General features: G+C 35.5%; 1 protein-coding gene across 6 annotated transcripts in view; it reads right to left on the bottom strand.

Moving 5' to 3' along the window:
• Positions 1–3,013: 3,013 nt before the first annotated feature.
• Positions 3,014–18,857, bottom strand: part of WDPCP (WD repeat containing planar cell polarity effector) — a 173,010-nt gene continuing 157,166 nt past the window's right edge. For 4 of the 6 annotated variants that reach the window (XM_088134019.1, XM_088134011.1, XM_088134015.1 and 1 more), the window contains 3 exons: positions 11,296–11,381; positions 4,742–4,770; positions 3,014–3,572 (listed from right to left, as the gene is read on the bottom strand). In XM_088134019.1, coding sequence (XP_087990145.1) covers positions 3,519–3,572; positions 4,742–4,770; positions 11,296–11,381 — 169 coding nt within the window. In that variant the 3' untranslated portion in view covers positions 3,014–3,518. The remainder of the gene's footprint in view (positions 3,573–4,741; positions 4,771–11,295; positions 11,382–18,857) is intronic. The other 2 variants (XM_088134016.1, XR_015794843.1) reach the window with 2 other exon arrangements.

Genomic DNA, 18,857 nt, shown 5'->3' on the forward strand with positions numbered 1-18,857 from the left:
CAATATTGACATCCTAAAATGCTATTAATATTGATAGAATTTTTACTTTTTTCTTATTTTCAATACTTTAAACTTTCTAAATAATAGAATGTTCCTAATCGTATTACATAAATAGTATTGCATTGAAATACGCGTTGAGATAATACAAACTATCAAGATTTATAACATTACAATAAAAGGAAAACATAATTACAATGCATGTGCACCTGTACAATATTTTTCAACGTTTCTTAAAATATAGAGCCAGTGTAGATCCTCAGTACTTAGTTCCACTGATTTCGACCACCCTTAAAATTAAGTATATTTAGATTCTTCAGTGAGTCAAAATGTGTAGTCTGTAGAGCAAATCTTGGGGATGTTTTTACAGATTCTAGCTTGAAATTACTTAGAAAGCAGTTTGAGAAAGTTTCAGAATAAAGATAGGAAACCACAGTGTCTCAAATTTCAGAAGCTTTCTGAAGACCTTTGTATGATGTATCAACAAATGAGGGGGGCTTATCTTTCTCCGGTGCTGATACTACGTTCTTTTTATTTATGGTATTTCAGCCACATGCAAATTGGCTGGGTTTTTTTTTTTTTTTTTGGTTAAACAGTTTGATCTATTATTAATTGCATGATAGGATTTTTAAAAAATACTTATTTAAATTTTGATATATTATCCAGTTTTGAATAAAGGTGTGATGTATAAACATTTCCTAATAAATAAAACAATCAAGAGGTAATATATTTAAAATACAAAGAGCTTGAAGATTGCTTTGATTTTATCAATAAAACAATCATGTAACCCCCTGAATATGTTTTGCAATATAGGGGACTTTCTTTTAATGTCTTATATCCAATAAGCACATACGTATGCAGTAGAAGAACACAGTTGTAGGGCTGCATAAAGAGGGAAAGAAAAAAAACATGCCCATTTCTAGCTAAATCCCCATTCAGTGCTTTGAAAGCACAGAACTCCAAGAAACCCGTAAAGGGTTTTTATTAAAAACTGAGATTTTGGGAAATGACATTCCTGATCTTCTGTACATTTCCAGCATCACTTCCTGTGTATTTTGAAATCAAAATCCTCTTAGCATGCAAAGTAAATAGATTATGATATACTGAAGGATTAAGGATCACTGTCTGGTGTCAGATTAATCTCTCATACAGACCATCACTTGTACTGACAGAAATATGGCTGCAATTCAGCAAAATAGCTCTGTGGCTAAGTAACATATGTCAGCATCCTTAGGGTGAACAAGTGAAAGCCCCCCTGGATCTTTTGTTGGAGTCTATCTCCAACATTTACACATAATACCTCATGAACCATATGTTCTTCTCAAATGAGAAAAAAGCATATATATATATATATATGCTTTTATTTTATTAAAAATAAAATAAAAGCATATATATTTTATTATTTTATTTTATTGTATAAAATCAAGTATGATAATAAAATAGTATATGATTAATACGGTTAATAAATTGTTGTTATTATCAGTTAATGTTTACTAATATTTCCTCTACGTACTTATCATTATATGATAATGATGAGAATTTTATATATATTACTACTTTTTCTCTTCTGAGGATACATGGATTTTCAGCATGGATTTAATGCATTCATCTGATCATTACTGATAAATATGCTTTATTTCTCCTTTCTTCCTCTAAATCCATCATTCATATGTTAAATAATTTTAAAGGTTTTTTTTTTTTTTAATCTTAGGGAGGATATATTTAAAACACAGATCAGACAAAGCCTCTATTAAAATTAAAAAATTAAAAAGTTTCCTTCTCGATATTTTGCAGGGAGTCACTTTGAGGATATAACTTAACTTCCAGTAATTTTGATTTTAAGATCAAGATTAACTCAGACTGCAAAAGAAAGATTGTATTAAGCAATGCAGAAAAAAATCCATTCTTAAATATATGAGGATAAATGTAGCTATGCCAAAAGTAATGTAATTTTTCCTTCTCGGTCTATTTTCCATTAATGGCTGAAAAGTGAATGATTAAAAATCTGAATTTCTGTAGAATTAAAGACAAAATAATGATTATTATGAGAACACTTTTCTCAGAACATTAAATCAACCATTAAAGCTGATCTGTTGCAAAAAATATCTTGGCTGTAGATGTTATTTTTACAAGATTGCTAGATTGTCTTTTGTACAGCCTTAACTGGAAATTCACATAATGTAGGGAGAAACAGAAAATGTTGAAAAACGTAGATTTCTTTTAATCGCTAGGAGTATACTGTGCTACTCAGCCCTCTTGCCAATTCCCAACTTCCTGGGTTCCCACAGTGACTTTGGTGGAGACAGTAGGAAGATACAGCAGGCATGCTCCAAACCATTTAAGAAGAAATTCACTTTTCACCTTAGTGTGAAGTGCACCTTCAATCTTCCTCATGGTTTTATTTATTTATTGATAACAGGTTATAGGCTGCCAAATCCCAATGACTCTGGGTGGACTCCCAATGACACATAATGGTTGTCTTACATTGTCAACTGATGAGGATTTTGTTAATTTATGTCCCTTCATAATCTTGTTGGCGATGTTGTTCTATTGCACATAGAATTGTTTTTGCAATTTGTGGTTAAGGACTTGGACACTGATTGGTAAGCCTCCTTTTAAAGTAATTTGTGGGATAATAACATCGTTGGGCAGTATGAAACTGTTCAGACAATACTATGACAATACAAGCCTTCTAGTATAACCAGCAGTAGATGCTAATCAATTTATCAGTCTGTACCTCCAGCAAGATTTATTGGACTTTTTATAATAAAGTTGCAGCCTATTTTATGTGTGCATATATGTATTCCTGCATATCTATGAAGGAAAGATTATTGTTTTATTTTCCTCTACACTGTGAATATGATAAGAACCAAAGTGAAGCTCACAGTCTTACACTGTGTACAGTAACAGTAGTTAGGTGATTTGCTTTAGCCATAATCTACTATAAAAAAATACAAAATTACAAAAATGCAAAGAAAACTATAGAATTATGTTTAATAATATAATTAAAATCCAGTCAAAGGTCAGACCTATTTATCAGCCTATAAAGTACACAATTAAAAATATTTTATTGTCTGTTTATGGAATCAACAAGTATTGGGTATCTTTCAGTTAATATAAAATAAATTCATGAGGCAGTTTCCATCTAGGACAAAAACAATCTTATTTTATTCCAAATATACAGTATAATGTTGATGGTGGTTAGTCATCATATATGTTGATCTAGGAACATACAAATAATACAGTAGCTATAAGGTCCCATGTTTTATATAAATAAGTTATACGACTGAGTCCTGCCTAAAAACAGTAGATTCAGGCAGAACCAAGCACACTCAATTCCCCTTGATTTCATCACTTGCTTAACTTTCTCCCACTGAAAGTAGCTGAGATTACAAGCAGTTAATATTTACTACTGAATTATTTGAACATGATTTCAGAATCTATGTTAGTTGAAAGCCTTTTGTTTTTCACAACAAGTGATGTGTAGGACCATAACTTTCTTATGCATCAATATTTCTGGCTTATACCAGACCGAAATGCACCACTTTGATAGAGCTGTTTCCTCTAATTTCCTGCTGAAAGAGAAAGAGTAAAAATGTATTATAGTATATGAATCAAATAATATAAATTGAAAAGATTTTTTTTGCTAAAGAAAGGATGACATTAAAAACATCAAACCAAGGAACAAAAACAGAGGGTCACCATTCTGATATAAATAAACCTTGTGAAAGACAGAGATTGCTTTCTTGAAGTTCTTTTAAAAAGAGAGTACAATTTATAATTCAATTTAAGATGCTACAATTTTCAAGTCAAAACTCAAATTGATGTTTTTGAGAAAAAAAATATAAAAAGCAGTTTCTGAAAATGGATGTCTTACTTTGTAATATACTACAACAGACCTAAAATATGAGTGCTGTACTAAAGAACATATTTCTTTACAATGATGAATTACTTTTTATAACCATATACAAATGTGCCCAGCTTCCTGATGGAAATAAACTAGGTGTGGAACGTGAAACAAAAAGAAACTTGCTGTACTGCAATATTTAGCACATGTTCTAATCATTTCAGTAACAAGTTATACATTTTGGCAGGAGAAATGTGCAAGCTACAGCTGTTTCAGACTTATTTGTATGCTGGCAAGTTCAAGTAGAACTTTTAAGGATTAAAAAAAAGTGTTCACATGTCAGAATAAATCAATCTTGAAAAAAGACTAGCAGCTGTATCTGATAGTATGTTTGTTCTTACAAAGTTGTATAATACCTGCACTCCAGCAGGCAGCTAATATCCTCACGCCTATACCCTCTATATTGGGCCCAGCCTATTCTTTATATTAAATTGATGCAAGTAAAATACATCAAATGATCTTTTGAACAAATGAGCTGATCTTTGCTAACAAACCCAAGAATTGTTTTACTTGCACAACAAAACGTTTTCCCATACCTCTCTATATAACACAGCTTTCTACTGTCCCAAGTGCCATAAACGTAAGAGAAACCAATTAATATTTCCTTGTATATTTCCAACATGATTCTCTTCAAGTATAATTTGACTATCCTGAAAGTAAGACTCTTAGACAACATATGAACGGTAGTTTTGAACATACTGTATTGACTTAAACTTATATATTTAACTTTCACAAGGCTTTCAGTTGCTGCCTAGGAATGGGGGGGGGGGAAGCCCTTCAAGGACAAAGACTTGTCATTTCATACTAGAAAATGTAGAAAATGGGGAAAATAGTTACCTGTTCCTCATGTACTTCCTGAACATTTTCTAAAAAAAAAAAAAAAAGGAATAACTGAGTAAACTATTAGGAAATTATGTAAAATGGTTATAATTTAAGTAACTCTTGCTTTTAAATGTTACATATTATCTGCTATATGTAGGTGTACAGCTACATATGCATACATGCACATATGTATACTAATTGTATACGGTGACTGGAAATAGTGTGTATCCATAGGATAATCCATCATTCCTGTTCCCTCCTTATCTCGTATGCTTTCTACCCTTCCAAACCACCCCACTCCTGCCTCTTGGAAAAATAACATATAGATAGAAGGGGCAACGTGCTTTAAGCAATGTGTTGGTAACAGGATATCTAATTATTTCATCTCATTCATCCGCATAACAGTGGGGCATCTTCAGTTTACTACTCAACTAACAATTCTGTTAGTCGAAAAGGAAACAGTCAAGATGCAGAATTTTCTTTTCTTCCCACAGGCTGAACCAGCAGCTCTGTTTATCTTCTTCACATCTTTCTTTTCTTGGGAGTTGTAGTAGCAAGCATCAGGTGAATAATATTCTCTGCCTTGTGCCGGGTGTGTACTACAGTTTATCACTGGTATGCATGGAAAGCTGGGTGGGGTTCCGAAAGCTTGCCCTTGTGCCAAATCAAGCTTTAAGCGAAAGCAGCTCATTTAATTATTTGAAATGGGAAATCTTCAGCCCGCGAGGTGATTTTCGGCTTGGAGCTACCTGATGCAACCCTATACATGTATGCTCAGCAGCCGTCCCCCTGAGTCCAATGGGGCTCACTGTTAGGAAGTGGGCTGCCGTTTAGTATTCTAGCCTAAAGCTCTTGGCTTCCTTCTTGCTACCGAAAAATCACACTCAGCTGCAGAGGTTTGGTCCCCAGTTAAAAAAAAAAAAGAATCCGTATGACAGTATCAATATCCTGTGTTGACTTGTAGCCTAATGTCATATTTTGGTAGATTATTACATGGCTCTATTGTCTACTAGCCTTATTTATTATTTTCAGTTGCTGAAAATCAAATATGCTTTAATAACAGCACAGAGCACCCTTGACTACTTTTGCTGGAATAGCTTCATCCCAATTACTAACTGATTCCTACTACCATCTTTTTTTCTTCAGTATTTTCAGTATAGCTTACCTCTGCCCCAGTAATATCCATTATTTTATATTTCTGTCTGTTTTCATTCTATTCAGTTACAGTATCATATGCACCTATGATTTGTGTTTTGCACTATTAATTACATTTTTCTTCCTATTAATTTCTATCTGTTTCCTGTTTTGGGGACATTTATGACTTGGAGCCAGCTGTGATCTTTGACTTTATAAAAGAGTTAGTTAAATAAGTATCAGAGCTTTTGTATGATTTAAAACAGTATCTTTTAATGGAGTTCACAGACTCAGAGCAACAACATGGATTGATCAAGTGACGAATAGATTTCTGATAGCTTTACTCTGAGTCTTCTCACCTGTGACCCACAGAGCAAGCTATAGGCTGAAGCAGAGGCACACAACTTGAAGTTCCATGGACTACAGTGGCCTCACAAAGTCTTAAGTCCCCAAAATATACTTTATTTTTTATTTTGTGTCCTGAACTATTCACTTTGAGGAATGCGGCCCTTCATCAGAGGAAGTGGCATACTTCTGGATGAAAAATTATTAGACCTCCACAAAAACAACAGAATTGTATGGTATCTTAAACTAATTAATTCATTAAAGCTTAAGCCAGAAGTAGGCAATGTGTTGTTCCTGGGCACCTTCCTTGGCCACCAGTAGGCTCCTTGTCCCAATCTCTTTTCAGAATGCTTGTGTTAAAAAAAAAAAAAAAAGTTAAATAATAAAGTGCCAAGCTCCAATATCCTCTTTATTTTCAAAAATACCTCTAGAGTTAACATAGGCACCATAGGCATTCTTAGAAATTAATTGGTGTTTGACTAAAGCCCAAATATTTGTTTGGAAGAACTTGCCCAGAAAAAAAAAGTAAGTCTGGTAGAAGCATTCTGGGAGCTGTGGGAAGCAACTTTTGGTAAAGGGGTATTCTATAATTGGCCATGCCTATCATGGTAGACACATTGTGAGAGCTCCCCACAAGCAGGAATTAATACATTATCAATCTATTATTTCTGCATTCCTGTCTTCCTTGTCAAGATTGTCCTCAGATTGTCCCAGCTTCCCTCATATGAGATCTAAACCTTGGTTTGATACTGAATTTATCAAAGCAAAAAAGCTCCTCCTCCTTGCAGTAAATGCTTTCTAATGTAACAACTCTTTCAATGTATTTCAATTGCTTCTAGAGTAAAACAAATCTATAAAGACTTACTAAAATCTTACTAAAAAGAAAAGGCAAGCTATGAGAGAGGAATGGGAGATTTAATTGCAGCTGCTAAGTTTAAGAACCTGTTTTGATTCTGGCATCTAGGTAACAACTCTTTTAATGATAGAGGCTTTGATTCAACCTGCCAAATATCTGCAGGAGCATGGGAGAATAATTTCCAGAGTGTCTTCACAAGGGAATAATTAATTAATCCAGTTATGACTTAATCTCAAAATGCTCTTCCTAACTGGCCACCTATATCTACATCTGAACTTAAGGACCTTATTACTGTATAAAATTAAGACCTGGAAAAGCCCTTGGAAGGGATTTTATTCCCCCAGAATTATTAAGGGAGGGTTGGTGGCTTCCAGTGATGACTGCTTTATTTACAAATATTAACAGTTTAACATGTTTTCTGTTGGACTGGAACCATGTCATTGTTATCCCTTTCTATAAAAATAAAGGAAATAGGCTTGATCCTGCCAACTATAAACCCATTAGCCTGTTTTATACAATAAGCAAGCTATATGCCAAATACCTCTCTCTAAAATAATGGGAATGCATCAAAAATAAACATATTTTCGTTGAGGAACAGGCTGGCTTTAGAGGGGGTCAGTCAACTCTAGACTATTGTCCTTTACCATTTAAATGAAAAATATTCCTCCCATCCCAGAGGTTTCTTTTTTGCAGCCTTCACTGATTTCAAATTGGCCTTTGATTTGATCCAAAGGGAGAATCCATGGGAAAAATGAAGGGATTCCTCAGTAGACCAAAGACTGCTATTTGTTAGTCTCTCTATTCTAACATGTCTTTTTTTAATTTATTTTTTAAATTTTTTGATTACAAAAAGAAGAAAAAAATACACAAAAGTGCTTTAACATAAAAGTGAAAAAAATACCACAAAAAGAAAAAAAGTGTTAACATATCATTATAACAGTAAACAGTTACAATTCTATAGATGCTTACCTAATACAAATATTATTCAAATACATCTATATTTTTAATAGAGTTATATGACTATCATGTTTTTTTTAACCCAGTGTATTTTGTATAAGTGAGTCCCATATTTCATTATACTTGTCCATACAAAGTCTACATCTATAGGCAATCCGCTCGTAAGTAGCAAGTGCAATCAGATCTTCAATCCATTGAATAAATGGGGCCATAGGTTTATCTTTCCAATGCTGCAGTATCAGTCTTTTAGCCATAGTAAGGGCACAGAGAATCCATTTACATTGTCTGGGTGTCCAGTTCCATGTATTAGGTATATAGTTATAAAAGAATATTATCCTCTGAAAATTTTAGCTTTTGTTGCACAGTCATATTTATATAGTCTAGTACTTTCTCCCAAAACTTAGTAAGTATAGGACATTGTAAAAACATATGCTTTAAAGAGGCATTGTCCTTATTACATCTCCAACAAAATGCTGTTTTTGGCAATCCTTTTCTATACAGACGTAATGGAGTCCAAATTCTAAATATTATTTTGTGTTGTATAAGTCGTAGTTTGAGGTCCATTGACACTCTTGCTATAGAAGTTAAGACACTCTCCCATTGCCTATGCAATATAGAAACCTCTAATTCTTTATTCCACTCATCCCTTAACATCTGCATATCAAATTGATTTATTGATAACAAATATCTATACAAACCAATAGTAGGTTTTTTAGTTTTAAAGGATTTAACAAGTTGTTCTAATATCTCAGTATCACATAAGCTGAAAATGCTGCTGGTCCAAACAATGTGGTTAACAAATGTTGAAACTGTAAATATTGCCATTGATCAATGATATTTATCTCAACACAGAATACATGAAAAATTCATCTTCATCATCTATCAGTTGGTCCAAAGTCAATATCTCTGCTTCCATCCAATTTTTCCATATCACCATCTTTTTCCCAATTTTTAAAGTTGGGTTTCCCCATAAAGTCAATTTGGCATAGGAGAAAGGGTCAATTTTTTAAAATAGACATTCCATTCCATAGCTTTCTAACTGACAAAATTGTTTCCAAAGATATTAGAGCTTTAGTATATTTCAATCCTAATACTGTCCATCTGACCTCACATCTCTTTGAGAATTAGATATTCCAAATCTTTCTGGAACTGTTCCTACATAGAGAGGGGTGAGGCAGAGGCCATGTTACCTCCCTTACTTTACAATTTGTATTTTAATTCAATCATTCAAGCCCTTTCAGTTCCTAAGCATCACCCTCCTGTATTAGCAAATAGAGTGGTTCCAGCTGTTTTATACGCAGATCGTTGTAATTATGACTATTTCCCAGGTTGGAATAAGAAGGGCACTGGGGGCATTGCTCTCTTTTTGGCTTGAACTTGTTATAAATCATAAGAGAAGTAAATTTCTAGTACAGTGGCACCTCGGGTCACGAACGCTTCTGTTCATGACCAATTCGGGTCACGAACAGCACCGTTCGCAAAATTTTGCTTCCATTCGCGAATGCCGGATCGGGTGACGAACAGGATCCGCGGCCATTTTCCCTCCCATGACATGTGGTCGTGGCTTCCTGTAGGAAGGGGGACTCTCCCTCCAAGCAATAACCGCCTCCCCACCTGCCTTCCTGTCCTCCACGCCAGAAGTCGCATCGAGCAAGGTTAGCGTTCTCTCTCTTCGTACTGTATTTTGTTTCATATTTTTGTGGTTTAAAAAAAAAATTCATATGGTTCAGAACGGATTAACCATAATTACATTGAACCTTATGGGAAAATTTGATTCGGGTCGCAACCAATTCGGGTTGCGACCAGAGTCGCGGAACGAATTAAGTTCGTGAAACGAGGTACCACTGTATTTGCATGAAACTACTACAAAAACCATAATTGCTAAATTAATGGGAATTCTGTTAAGCAAGTGGGTCCCTATAAATTCCAGGCCTCACTGTCCTGGAGAGAATACTTTTCCTATATGGTTGGTGTTGATCCTGTCATTCTTACAGTTTGCAAAGTCTTTGTAGCCAAGGTTATCTCTAAGCTTCTCTATGGTGTCCAATTCTGTATTTTTACAAAGCTTGACATCCTTGAAGTAGTACAGTCTAAGTTTCTTAGAGCTATTTTAACTGTCCCAAGATGTTTTAAGAATACTGTTTTATGTTTACAGATGAGCTTGGTATTATCTTTTTAATTTCTGCTTAAAGCTAATTTTCTTCCCAGTGGGTTTGGCCCCATTGGTTCATTAAGACCATTTTAAGTCAGCCTGGTTAGGACTCTTGTTGGAGAACTGTTACTCATTAGGCTTTGAAAATGCCAGAAATATTCTAAGGCAGCATATCTGGGACATTGATTTTCAAATCAGATGTGTTTGTGTGTATGTTTTACTATATTTGACCTCTGGTCTATGGCCATAATAAGAAAGGTTTGAGTTGACTTTGTGAGAGTACCCACAATGTGCTCTCAAAATTTCAGAACTGCATTCTCATTCAGAACTGCTGGTTATCCATGGCACAAAGCCATAACTTCCATAAATCATTCTCAGGATGATTGTTTTTAGTCAAACTAGCCACTGTCTTCTGAAAATTTGGGACTGATTATCCACTCATCTAAGTTTACCCAGTCTGAGTTTTGTAATTTTGATAAGGTAGAAGTGATCTTGGAGAAGTCACTATAAAAATATGAGAGTAATGTTAAACTCTGAGCAGAGAAATTTAATAATGTACGGTTTGCCAATCAGGAAATACAATGTCCTGTATGTTTTAACATACTCTATTGTCTTACTGTCAGAAAGACTTGACGTTTTGGGCAGACACAATATTAGTAGGAATCATTTGGAGTTGAACTTCAATAAGTGCACAGAATCATGGCTCTGTTATGTTCATGGATACGATTTCACATAATTGTTGAGGCCCCTTATTTTTATGATGATGAACTTAAGTTATATTGTTTAATTAATATTGTTGTGCATATTTATATGTTCTTTTTAAATTAGTGTAGCCCAATAACATTTTAAAAATTATTTCACAGAGTCAGTACTCTCTGATTATTTCATGAGCATGAGGAATTAAGTTACAAAATATAAGCTTTGCCCTAGGATGCAGTTTCTCTTGTATCTTGCTGCTTCTCTTTATCAGTGGGCCATCCTGTCTCACTGTTACAGACATATACTCAGCAAATTGCCTCTAAGTCCCCACAACTTTTGAAGTTTCTGATTGCAAAACTCTACTGATCTGTTAACTCACCAATTTCTACCACACTTCTCATTATACACATTATACAGCACCCTTACCTGTTTGACATGAAGATGCAGGTTTGTCCATCTCCTGTTTAGTACAAAAATCTGTTAAAAACTCATGTTCCCTTTTGTTTACTTCACTAGAAAAAAATGGAGCAGAAAGAAAAAGTATTATGCAAAGGTCATAATTATATACACTGATACATCATCATCGTTGCTGCTGCTGCTGCCTTATTGCTTTCAGGTCAGTTTTTTAACTCCTGATGATTGCCTGGACAAGTCCCTGCAGTTTCCTTGGCAAGATTTTGGAAATGATTTGCCACTGCCTGCTTCCTAGGGCTGAGAGAGAGTGATTGGCTGAAGGTCACCCAGCTGGCTTCGTGCCCAAGGCAGAACTGGAACTCACAATCTGCCGCTTTCTAGCCTGGTGCCTTAACCACTATGCCAAACTGGTTCTGATACATTTTAATACACCCATAATTATGTATATAAAATGCTTATAAACTATGTTTAATGATAAAAATGGCAAGAAATGTAGCAATTAATAAGAAACATTAAAATCAAATGTCCAGCCTAGCCAAAACAGACCCCCCCCCAAAACAAAACTAAAAATGAGTAAGACTTAGGCATTCCATATATGGACTGCAAACGATCAGAAGACTATTAGATGGCAGCAAAGAACTAAAATATACTACTCTTTGTTGTCATCTGATGGTCATCTGGATTTTTCCAGCCCAGATATGGTATGCCTAATAATACTTAGAGCATAACATTTTCTAAGAACTCCTGTAAAACTACAGTGGTACCTCTACTGACGAACTTAATCCATTCCATGACTCTGATCGCAAGTCGAGTTGGTCGCAAGTCGAAGTAAATTTTCCCATAAGGTTCAATGTAATTATCGTTAATCCGTTCCGGCGTCTGCGGACCACGCGTCAGGGGCGGAAAAAATGGCTGCGGACCACATGTCAGGGTTGGAAAAACGGCCGCGGACCACGTGGAACGGGCGGGAAAATGGCCGCGGACCACGTGGAACGGGCGGAAAATGGCCACGGACCATGTGGAACGGGCGGGAAAATGGCCACGGACCACGTGGCACAGGCGGAAAATGGCTCGTAAGTCGAGGTGAGTTTGTAAGTAGAGGTAAATTTTTGGGGTCGGAGCTGATCGTATCTTGAAAATTTCATAAGTAGGGGCGTTCGTAAGTAGAGGTACCACTGTAACTTGTGGGACAACTGTAATGACAACCAAAGAAATCTGTCTTTAGACAAAGCTTATCACATCTAGGCTTGGCCGACCCAAATAAAGTAATATTACAAAATCTCTAAATTTCTTAAGATAACACACGAGTTTGCAGTATTTTATTTAGGTATGGGAGTTTCTGGAGATGGAAAAGGTGGCTTTATCTTGACATAGACTCTGGATAGTATAATATCAAAAGTATTATTTAAGTAACTTGGTTTCCAAAGGCTTCAGAGCAGGAAGATTTTAATTCTGTTTATTGAAATATGACCTCAGCAAACAGAATCCTTTGCATCTAGTTGGTACATCTTTTCATATATTTATGTTGTAATGTCTTCTGGCTGAGCAAGCAAATACAATTGTAATTGTAGTCAGAATTAAGGAAAACAGCCTTTCAGGGCAATTTGGCTATTCTAATTTTTTCATCTAAGAAAATATTAAACGTACTGTAGCTATACATTCAGAACACGCTAGGGGAAAGAAAAGGAAAATAGAATTAAAAATGTGTTTTAAAAATTAAAACATAAAAAGCCCTGTTCTCTTCTGTGAAGAATATCGTTCAAATCACCTCAAGAACTGTTGTAAGTTATTCTCTGGTTTGGAATCATGATGAAAGATAGCAGGACTTTGAATATCTCAGATCGTCAATCTCTCCCATACCCCTTTTTCATTACTTTATTGTCATTTTGGAAGCACCAACTATGGAGGAGAATGGATAATACAGAATGGAATCTAATATCGCATTTTCCCTTCACAAAATGAAATCACATGTCTAAACTTGGAAAAGAAAAACTGATCAAGCCCAAGAAACTGGGACATTAGAGATCACAAGATTGTACCTTTAATTATCATTTTTTCACTCAAGTCAAGTTGTAATCTTAGAAATGTAACTATCATTTCTAGCTGATGTAGTATCAAATTGCATGAACCTTTGAAGATGCAGATGGTGCAGTCTAAGTGAAAATACCCCCTTCTTGCTGACTAGAATTGTATGGGCATGTTGTGTTTGCTGAGGTTTTTTTTTGTCACAGGACAGTAAAGTAAAATCCATCAGTGATTGGTTTGGATTTATTATTGGTTGTTTATTCTGCTTCATTTTAGAAGCTGAAATAAACTGAATTGAATTGAGTGAACTTTATGCAAGCTGCTGTGAATCTATAGGAATTTTATAACTCTCCCTGAGCCATCCTAAAGCTACAGTAAGGCAGATACCTCATCCCAGTAAGCTTTATTGGCTCAGGCAAAGAAACTAAGGAACTTTATTGGAGACCAGATTAAAAGAGTTTCTCTTTTGCCCTCTAGCTCCATTATCTTTCCATAGTTTCTTGATCGGCTTGTCTACACATAGTTGTGGATTCGTTGGCAAACTGTAAATTGCTTTTTTGGCTGCCAAATTGCTGTAACCCTTCCATTTGTATTTTCGTAACAGAGCTTAAAGCTATCATTCCTTTCTGGACATCTCTTTAAAATTAGCCAGAACTTGGGTGGATTTCATATATATCCCAAAGGCTTAAAAGAAGATGTTACTTGCTTCTAATTTTTATTAAAGTCAACAAACATGAAAAGCCGAGAAAGGGATAAAAGCAACTTAACCACTTTTATCTAATACATATAAATCCACCTAAGAGCTCTGTGCAAAGCAGTACTCAAAGAACTACGTTTATTTCTATCTAAGATGCATAAATAAGTCTGGTGCACTTATATCACATGCTCTTGACACAGTGCCAAGTTTAATTTGAATCAGAAGGCTGTGTGATGAGTAAATAGGTTCAGTCTAGGCTAGTCCAGGTTATATTAATGTACAAATAATAGGCTTTTCAGAATAACAGTTTGTTTGGTGTAAGACACTTGGAATCGTACAGTGGGAAATGATTTACTAGACCATCTGCCAGATACTTTTTTACTCTTTTTGAAAAAAGGAATGTTGAAAACCTCTCACTCTTATAGGTATGGTTAGTGACAAAAGCTACTTGTTCAGGAAGAGAGTTAGTTTACAGCGAATACACAAGCTACTGCACAAGTCATGCCCCAGTAATGAATTAAATTAAGTCCTTCATCTTAACCATGTGATTCCATCATTAATCTGGTGCAGGAGCAGGCAACATTTTTCTTTAGCAATCCAGGGATAATTTTATTTTTAGTTATTTTCAGTTTTTAAGTAGCACAGGGAGTGATACTGTGATGTCAAAACAGGCTTGGAGAATTATGCAACTTTTCTGAGCAGAGGATGTATGATTTTTAATACAGGTCGTCCCTGGGTTAAGAATGCCTGGTTTATGGACAACCCATAGTTAAGAATGGAGCCTACTGTAGCAAAATCTGAGTTAAATACACAATGGTTTGAGTTCATTACACAATACTACTTATACAGTATTATACAATAATACTGTTCCAGCTTTCATACAAATTCGACTTAAGGACAGACCTTGGGAACAGAGCTCATTCTTAAACTGGGGACTAACTGTAACAAACATGATCAGCCCCAAATCAATCTACTGCAGGATGAAGGGCTCTTTATTGAAACTTATGGGTCATAATCTACCATGCTAGTTCAGCATGGGCTGGTAGATAAATGTCTAGGGCTGAAAGTGACTGGCTCAAAGTCACCCCAGTGGTTTCCATGCCCAAGGGAGGACTAGAACCTGGGTCTCTCCACTTCTAGTCCAGCACTTTAACTATTATACCACACTAGCTCTCATCTCATATATCTACACATATGTAGATGTGAAGGACTCTTGTGTCTATTTGTGCACATTTTTTAAAGTGAAAAATTGTGTTGTCATAAATTCACAATTTATCAGTGAATTTTGATGGCAAATCTTGAAAGAAATCAGGAGCTATACGTAGGGCAAGCACTAACCATCCCAAATCTACCCTATAGGATATGTTATGGGAAAAAGCATAGAAAAAGAACAAAAGAACACATGATTCCCAATCAGATGCAATATTTGGTATGAGGCTGATGAAAGTTTATTTTCCCTGTGCATTTTTCCATTTGGAATTCTTTTAAGGCAAGTTACATAAGGTAATAACATACTACAAATGGCATTGAAGTGCATTTCCTATTCACAATTTTCAGAAACTGCTTCCATCTTTCATTTACTAATTTCTGTCAATAGTTAAGATTCCTAAGTTGGGCTTATTTTTAATACAGAAAACTGATCCATTTTAAGACTATAGGCAGGTGAAAATGGGCAAATATTATCCAGATAAACCAGTTTGTTCAACCTACTATGAATCAAGATAAATTGATTTTGAATGCTTGGCATGCATTGTTCTTCTAGTACAATCTTTCTGACACACCTTAAATGTTATTTACACATTGGCATGGCTTTCTAGCTGAAAAAATTTAGAAGGAAAAAAACCTAGGGAGTAGCAGTTTAGGAAAAAAGAAATTGACAGAAACATTATGGTTTAAATTTTATCCCAAAATTATAATTCTATCAGTATACTGCATAAACAAATATTCAAATATTTTTACACACATTACAAATTTGAAGAACCTTGTTCTTACAAGTGAAAAGCTGAAGGAGTTTTAATAATCTAATGTCTAAGAAGACAGGATAAAAAGTCCAACTGGAAGATACTAAGATACTAAATATGGTACTGAAAGGACGAAACATTTATTGGCTTTCTATGGTTAGAAGGATCTCTGGAAAGTAGGTTAGACCTGCAGAGGAAATAAAAGATACTAAAAATTTGCCAGCAGATAGAATCCTGACAGCATCTCAAAGTTCAACTTTCTCTCCAACAATGTAGCCTACCTTCCAACATTTTCTAATCAACTCTTTGACAGGTGAGGATTTTGACTAACAAATCATGTTTCCTTACACATACACCTGAGGTAACTTACTTCACAGACTCTGTTACCTTAATAATTATTGAGTAGGAACAACTAGGCAGGAAAATCAGGATTATGTGTAGATTTATGTATGTAGATTGTTACTGAGCAATTGCTAAATAAACCAAAGTAACTATTATAAGCAGTTGTATCTTGCTGGTGTGAATGATGCCAGAGAGGAAGCTGGAGAAAGGGTTGGAATCCATAATCTCCATAAGGGTGTATGGGATGAGATACACATAAACTGCATAGTTTAGCATTTCAGCAGATTGGATACCATAAATGGTCGAGGAAGGGCAAAACCACTTTGTATCAAAGGATCTACAGTATTGCAGTTCTCTCAGATATCACTGGTGGTTTGCCTGCCCTGGCTGTCTAGTGTAATTAAATAAGAGCAGGACTAGTTTGGCAGCCCATAACTCCATTGCCAAATTATGTTCACCAAGCACCATGAGACAGTGTCGTCCATGGGGCGGGGAGTGTCAAAAAAGTAAAAATTCAGTTGCAGCAATGTGATTGAAGCCTTGCCCCATCATAACATCAATGCGTGTACAGAAGGGTGGGCTTTGATCATGTTGCCACAACTGTAATCTTCACTTTTTTGGCCCCTACGGAGGGAGAGAGGGTATGCATAGATGAATATCGATGGGCAATGTTAAATAATTCTACTTGCCATTCTGAGTTGATCTCCTCTGTGCTAACTTACACTTATCTGAGCATGCAGCCTCCTTAGAACAGAAGAATAAGAAGACGTGTCCCAATAGTCTAATTAGGACACACATTTCCCTATTTACTGCACTGAAAAAAGCAGTGTGATCAGTTGTGGATATCTGGGCAGGTGTATTGCAACTTGGTAAAATTACCTATGTAATTGAACTTTAAGACTGGTGTACTTATTACAGATAAATGTCCTAATATGGATGAAGAGGTGACTATTCAACAGTAGTCCACTATAAGACACAGGCTCTCTATTTCAGCCACCTTACGGGTATAGAAACGTAGAGAACATTAAAGACTTTTTAAAAGAGATTAGGGATCTTGAGAGTTGCATAGATTGCTAGTGATTCATAAAAACACTTGGCAGCAGAAATGTAAAAGCTGCTCAGTCACAACTAGTTCTTGGTTAATTCTGAGAATATAGCTCAAAAGTCTTTTCTGCTGACTACATTTTTAGAGAATCTCTTCTGAAGCCTCTATGGAACAAACAAACAAACAAACAAGCAAAAAACGTATTAATGTCAATGTAGCAAGGGGCTGGAACTTGAAAATGTGCAAATATATGCAAAGTGTTCCTTAAAAATTAGCACATTATGATCACGTGCTGTATTTTGTAACAGTGCATATGCAGTCTCTCAGCTTCATGGCTTCTAGCAGCAGACAATTATTCTCTGTGCCAATTTACATTTATTAGAGGCAGTTCCCTTTAAACTTGCACTTAGTTTGGCATTTGAATCCTGCACTTCTAGAGTATTTGTAATAATGACTGGATGCTTTTTTATAGTTAAAAAAGAAGGGGAAAGAGATGGTAGATCTGTATTATTTTAGGGTTGGCAGCACACATTTACATTCTAATAGTTAAAGAGCTGTTGGAGGGTTGGAAACTCTTTTTATGTTTTTTACCTCAGCAAACAATAATCCCGGTCTTAGAGGAAAAAGCATTTTAAGCAGTTTCCGATTTAGATGGAAGGATTAACCACTTGTGATGACCCTTTTAGCTGATCAGTTACAGTCTTCAATACAGTGATGAAAGAAGTAAAACTAAAGGTCGAAGAACTTTGGGACTACCTAGAGCAGAAACTCATACTGTATTAACAATGGACAGCAATGCACTTTTCTTTAGAAAAACTGAAATTACAATGTTCTGAAACTAATGCATAATCCTTTGAGATTTTCATTTCGTTTGAGGGAATCTTCTTCCAAAAAGGTATGCTAAGATCGCAATCTTAACCAATGCTAAATCTAGTTAGATTTTCTTTTTAAAAATGGGCAACAGTTCTAAACACATTTACTTGGAAGTATATTTCAGTGAAATTAACTAGTTCTCTCCATAGTACAGTAAGAAACTAATATCTGGATAGCAGTTTTGAATCCCGTATCAGAATACTTAAGGAACCATTGCATCATTTAAAATAACTACAGGAATCTGCCTATAATATATACCTATTTCAGTATACATTTAGGAGCTATGTATTCTCAACTTCCAAGTACAAAAGCCAGTTAAGCTATCTGAGTGACCACTTGTCTGTCTGTCTGCCTATTTTGTCCTGTCTGCCTGTCCTGTTTGATATAACAGAGTTGGCATGTTTTGGGTTCCACAAAAGTGTCATCTTGTGGGACTCGGGAAAAGGGCCTTCTCTGTCCTCAGGAACAGCATCCTCCTAGACATTTGTATGGTCTTTCCCATGACTTCATTTAAATGGGCCCTTAAAACCTGGCTCTTCCTTCAGGCCTTGGGCTAGATTGGGTGGCAGTTTCCTTGTGGAATGTTGCATGCCATAGAAGGTATTTTTTTCTAGCTAGTCATTTTTTCTTT

This window comes from Python bivittatus, unplaced genomic scaffold, assembly GCF_059951505.1.
Source record: "Python bivittatus isolate LINGU-HERP-01145 unplaced genomic scaffold, Pbiv_v1 ctg000020_np1212, whole genome shotgun sequence".
Lineage (NCBI taxonomy): Eukaryota > Metazoa > Chordata > Lepidosauria > Squamata > Pythonidae > Python > Python bivittatus.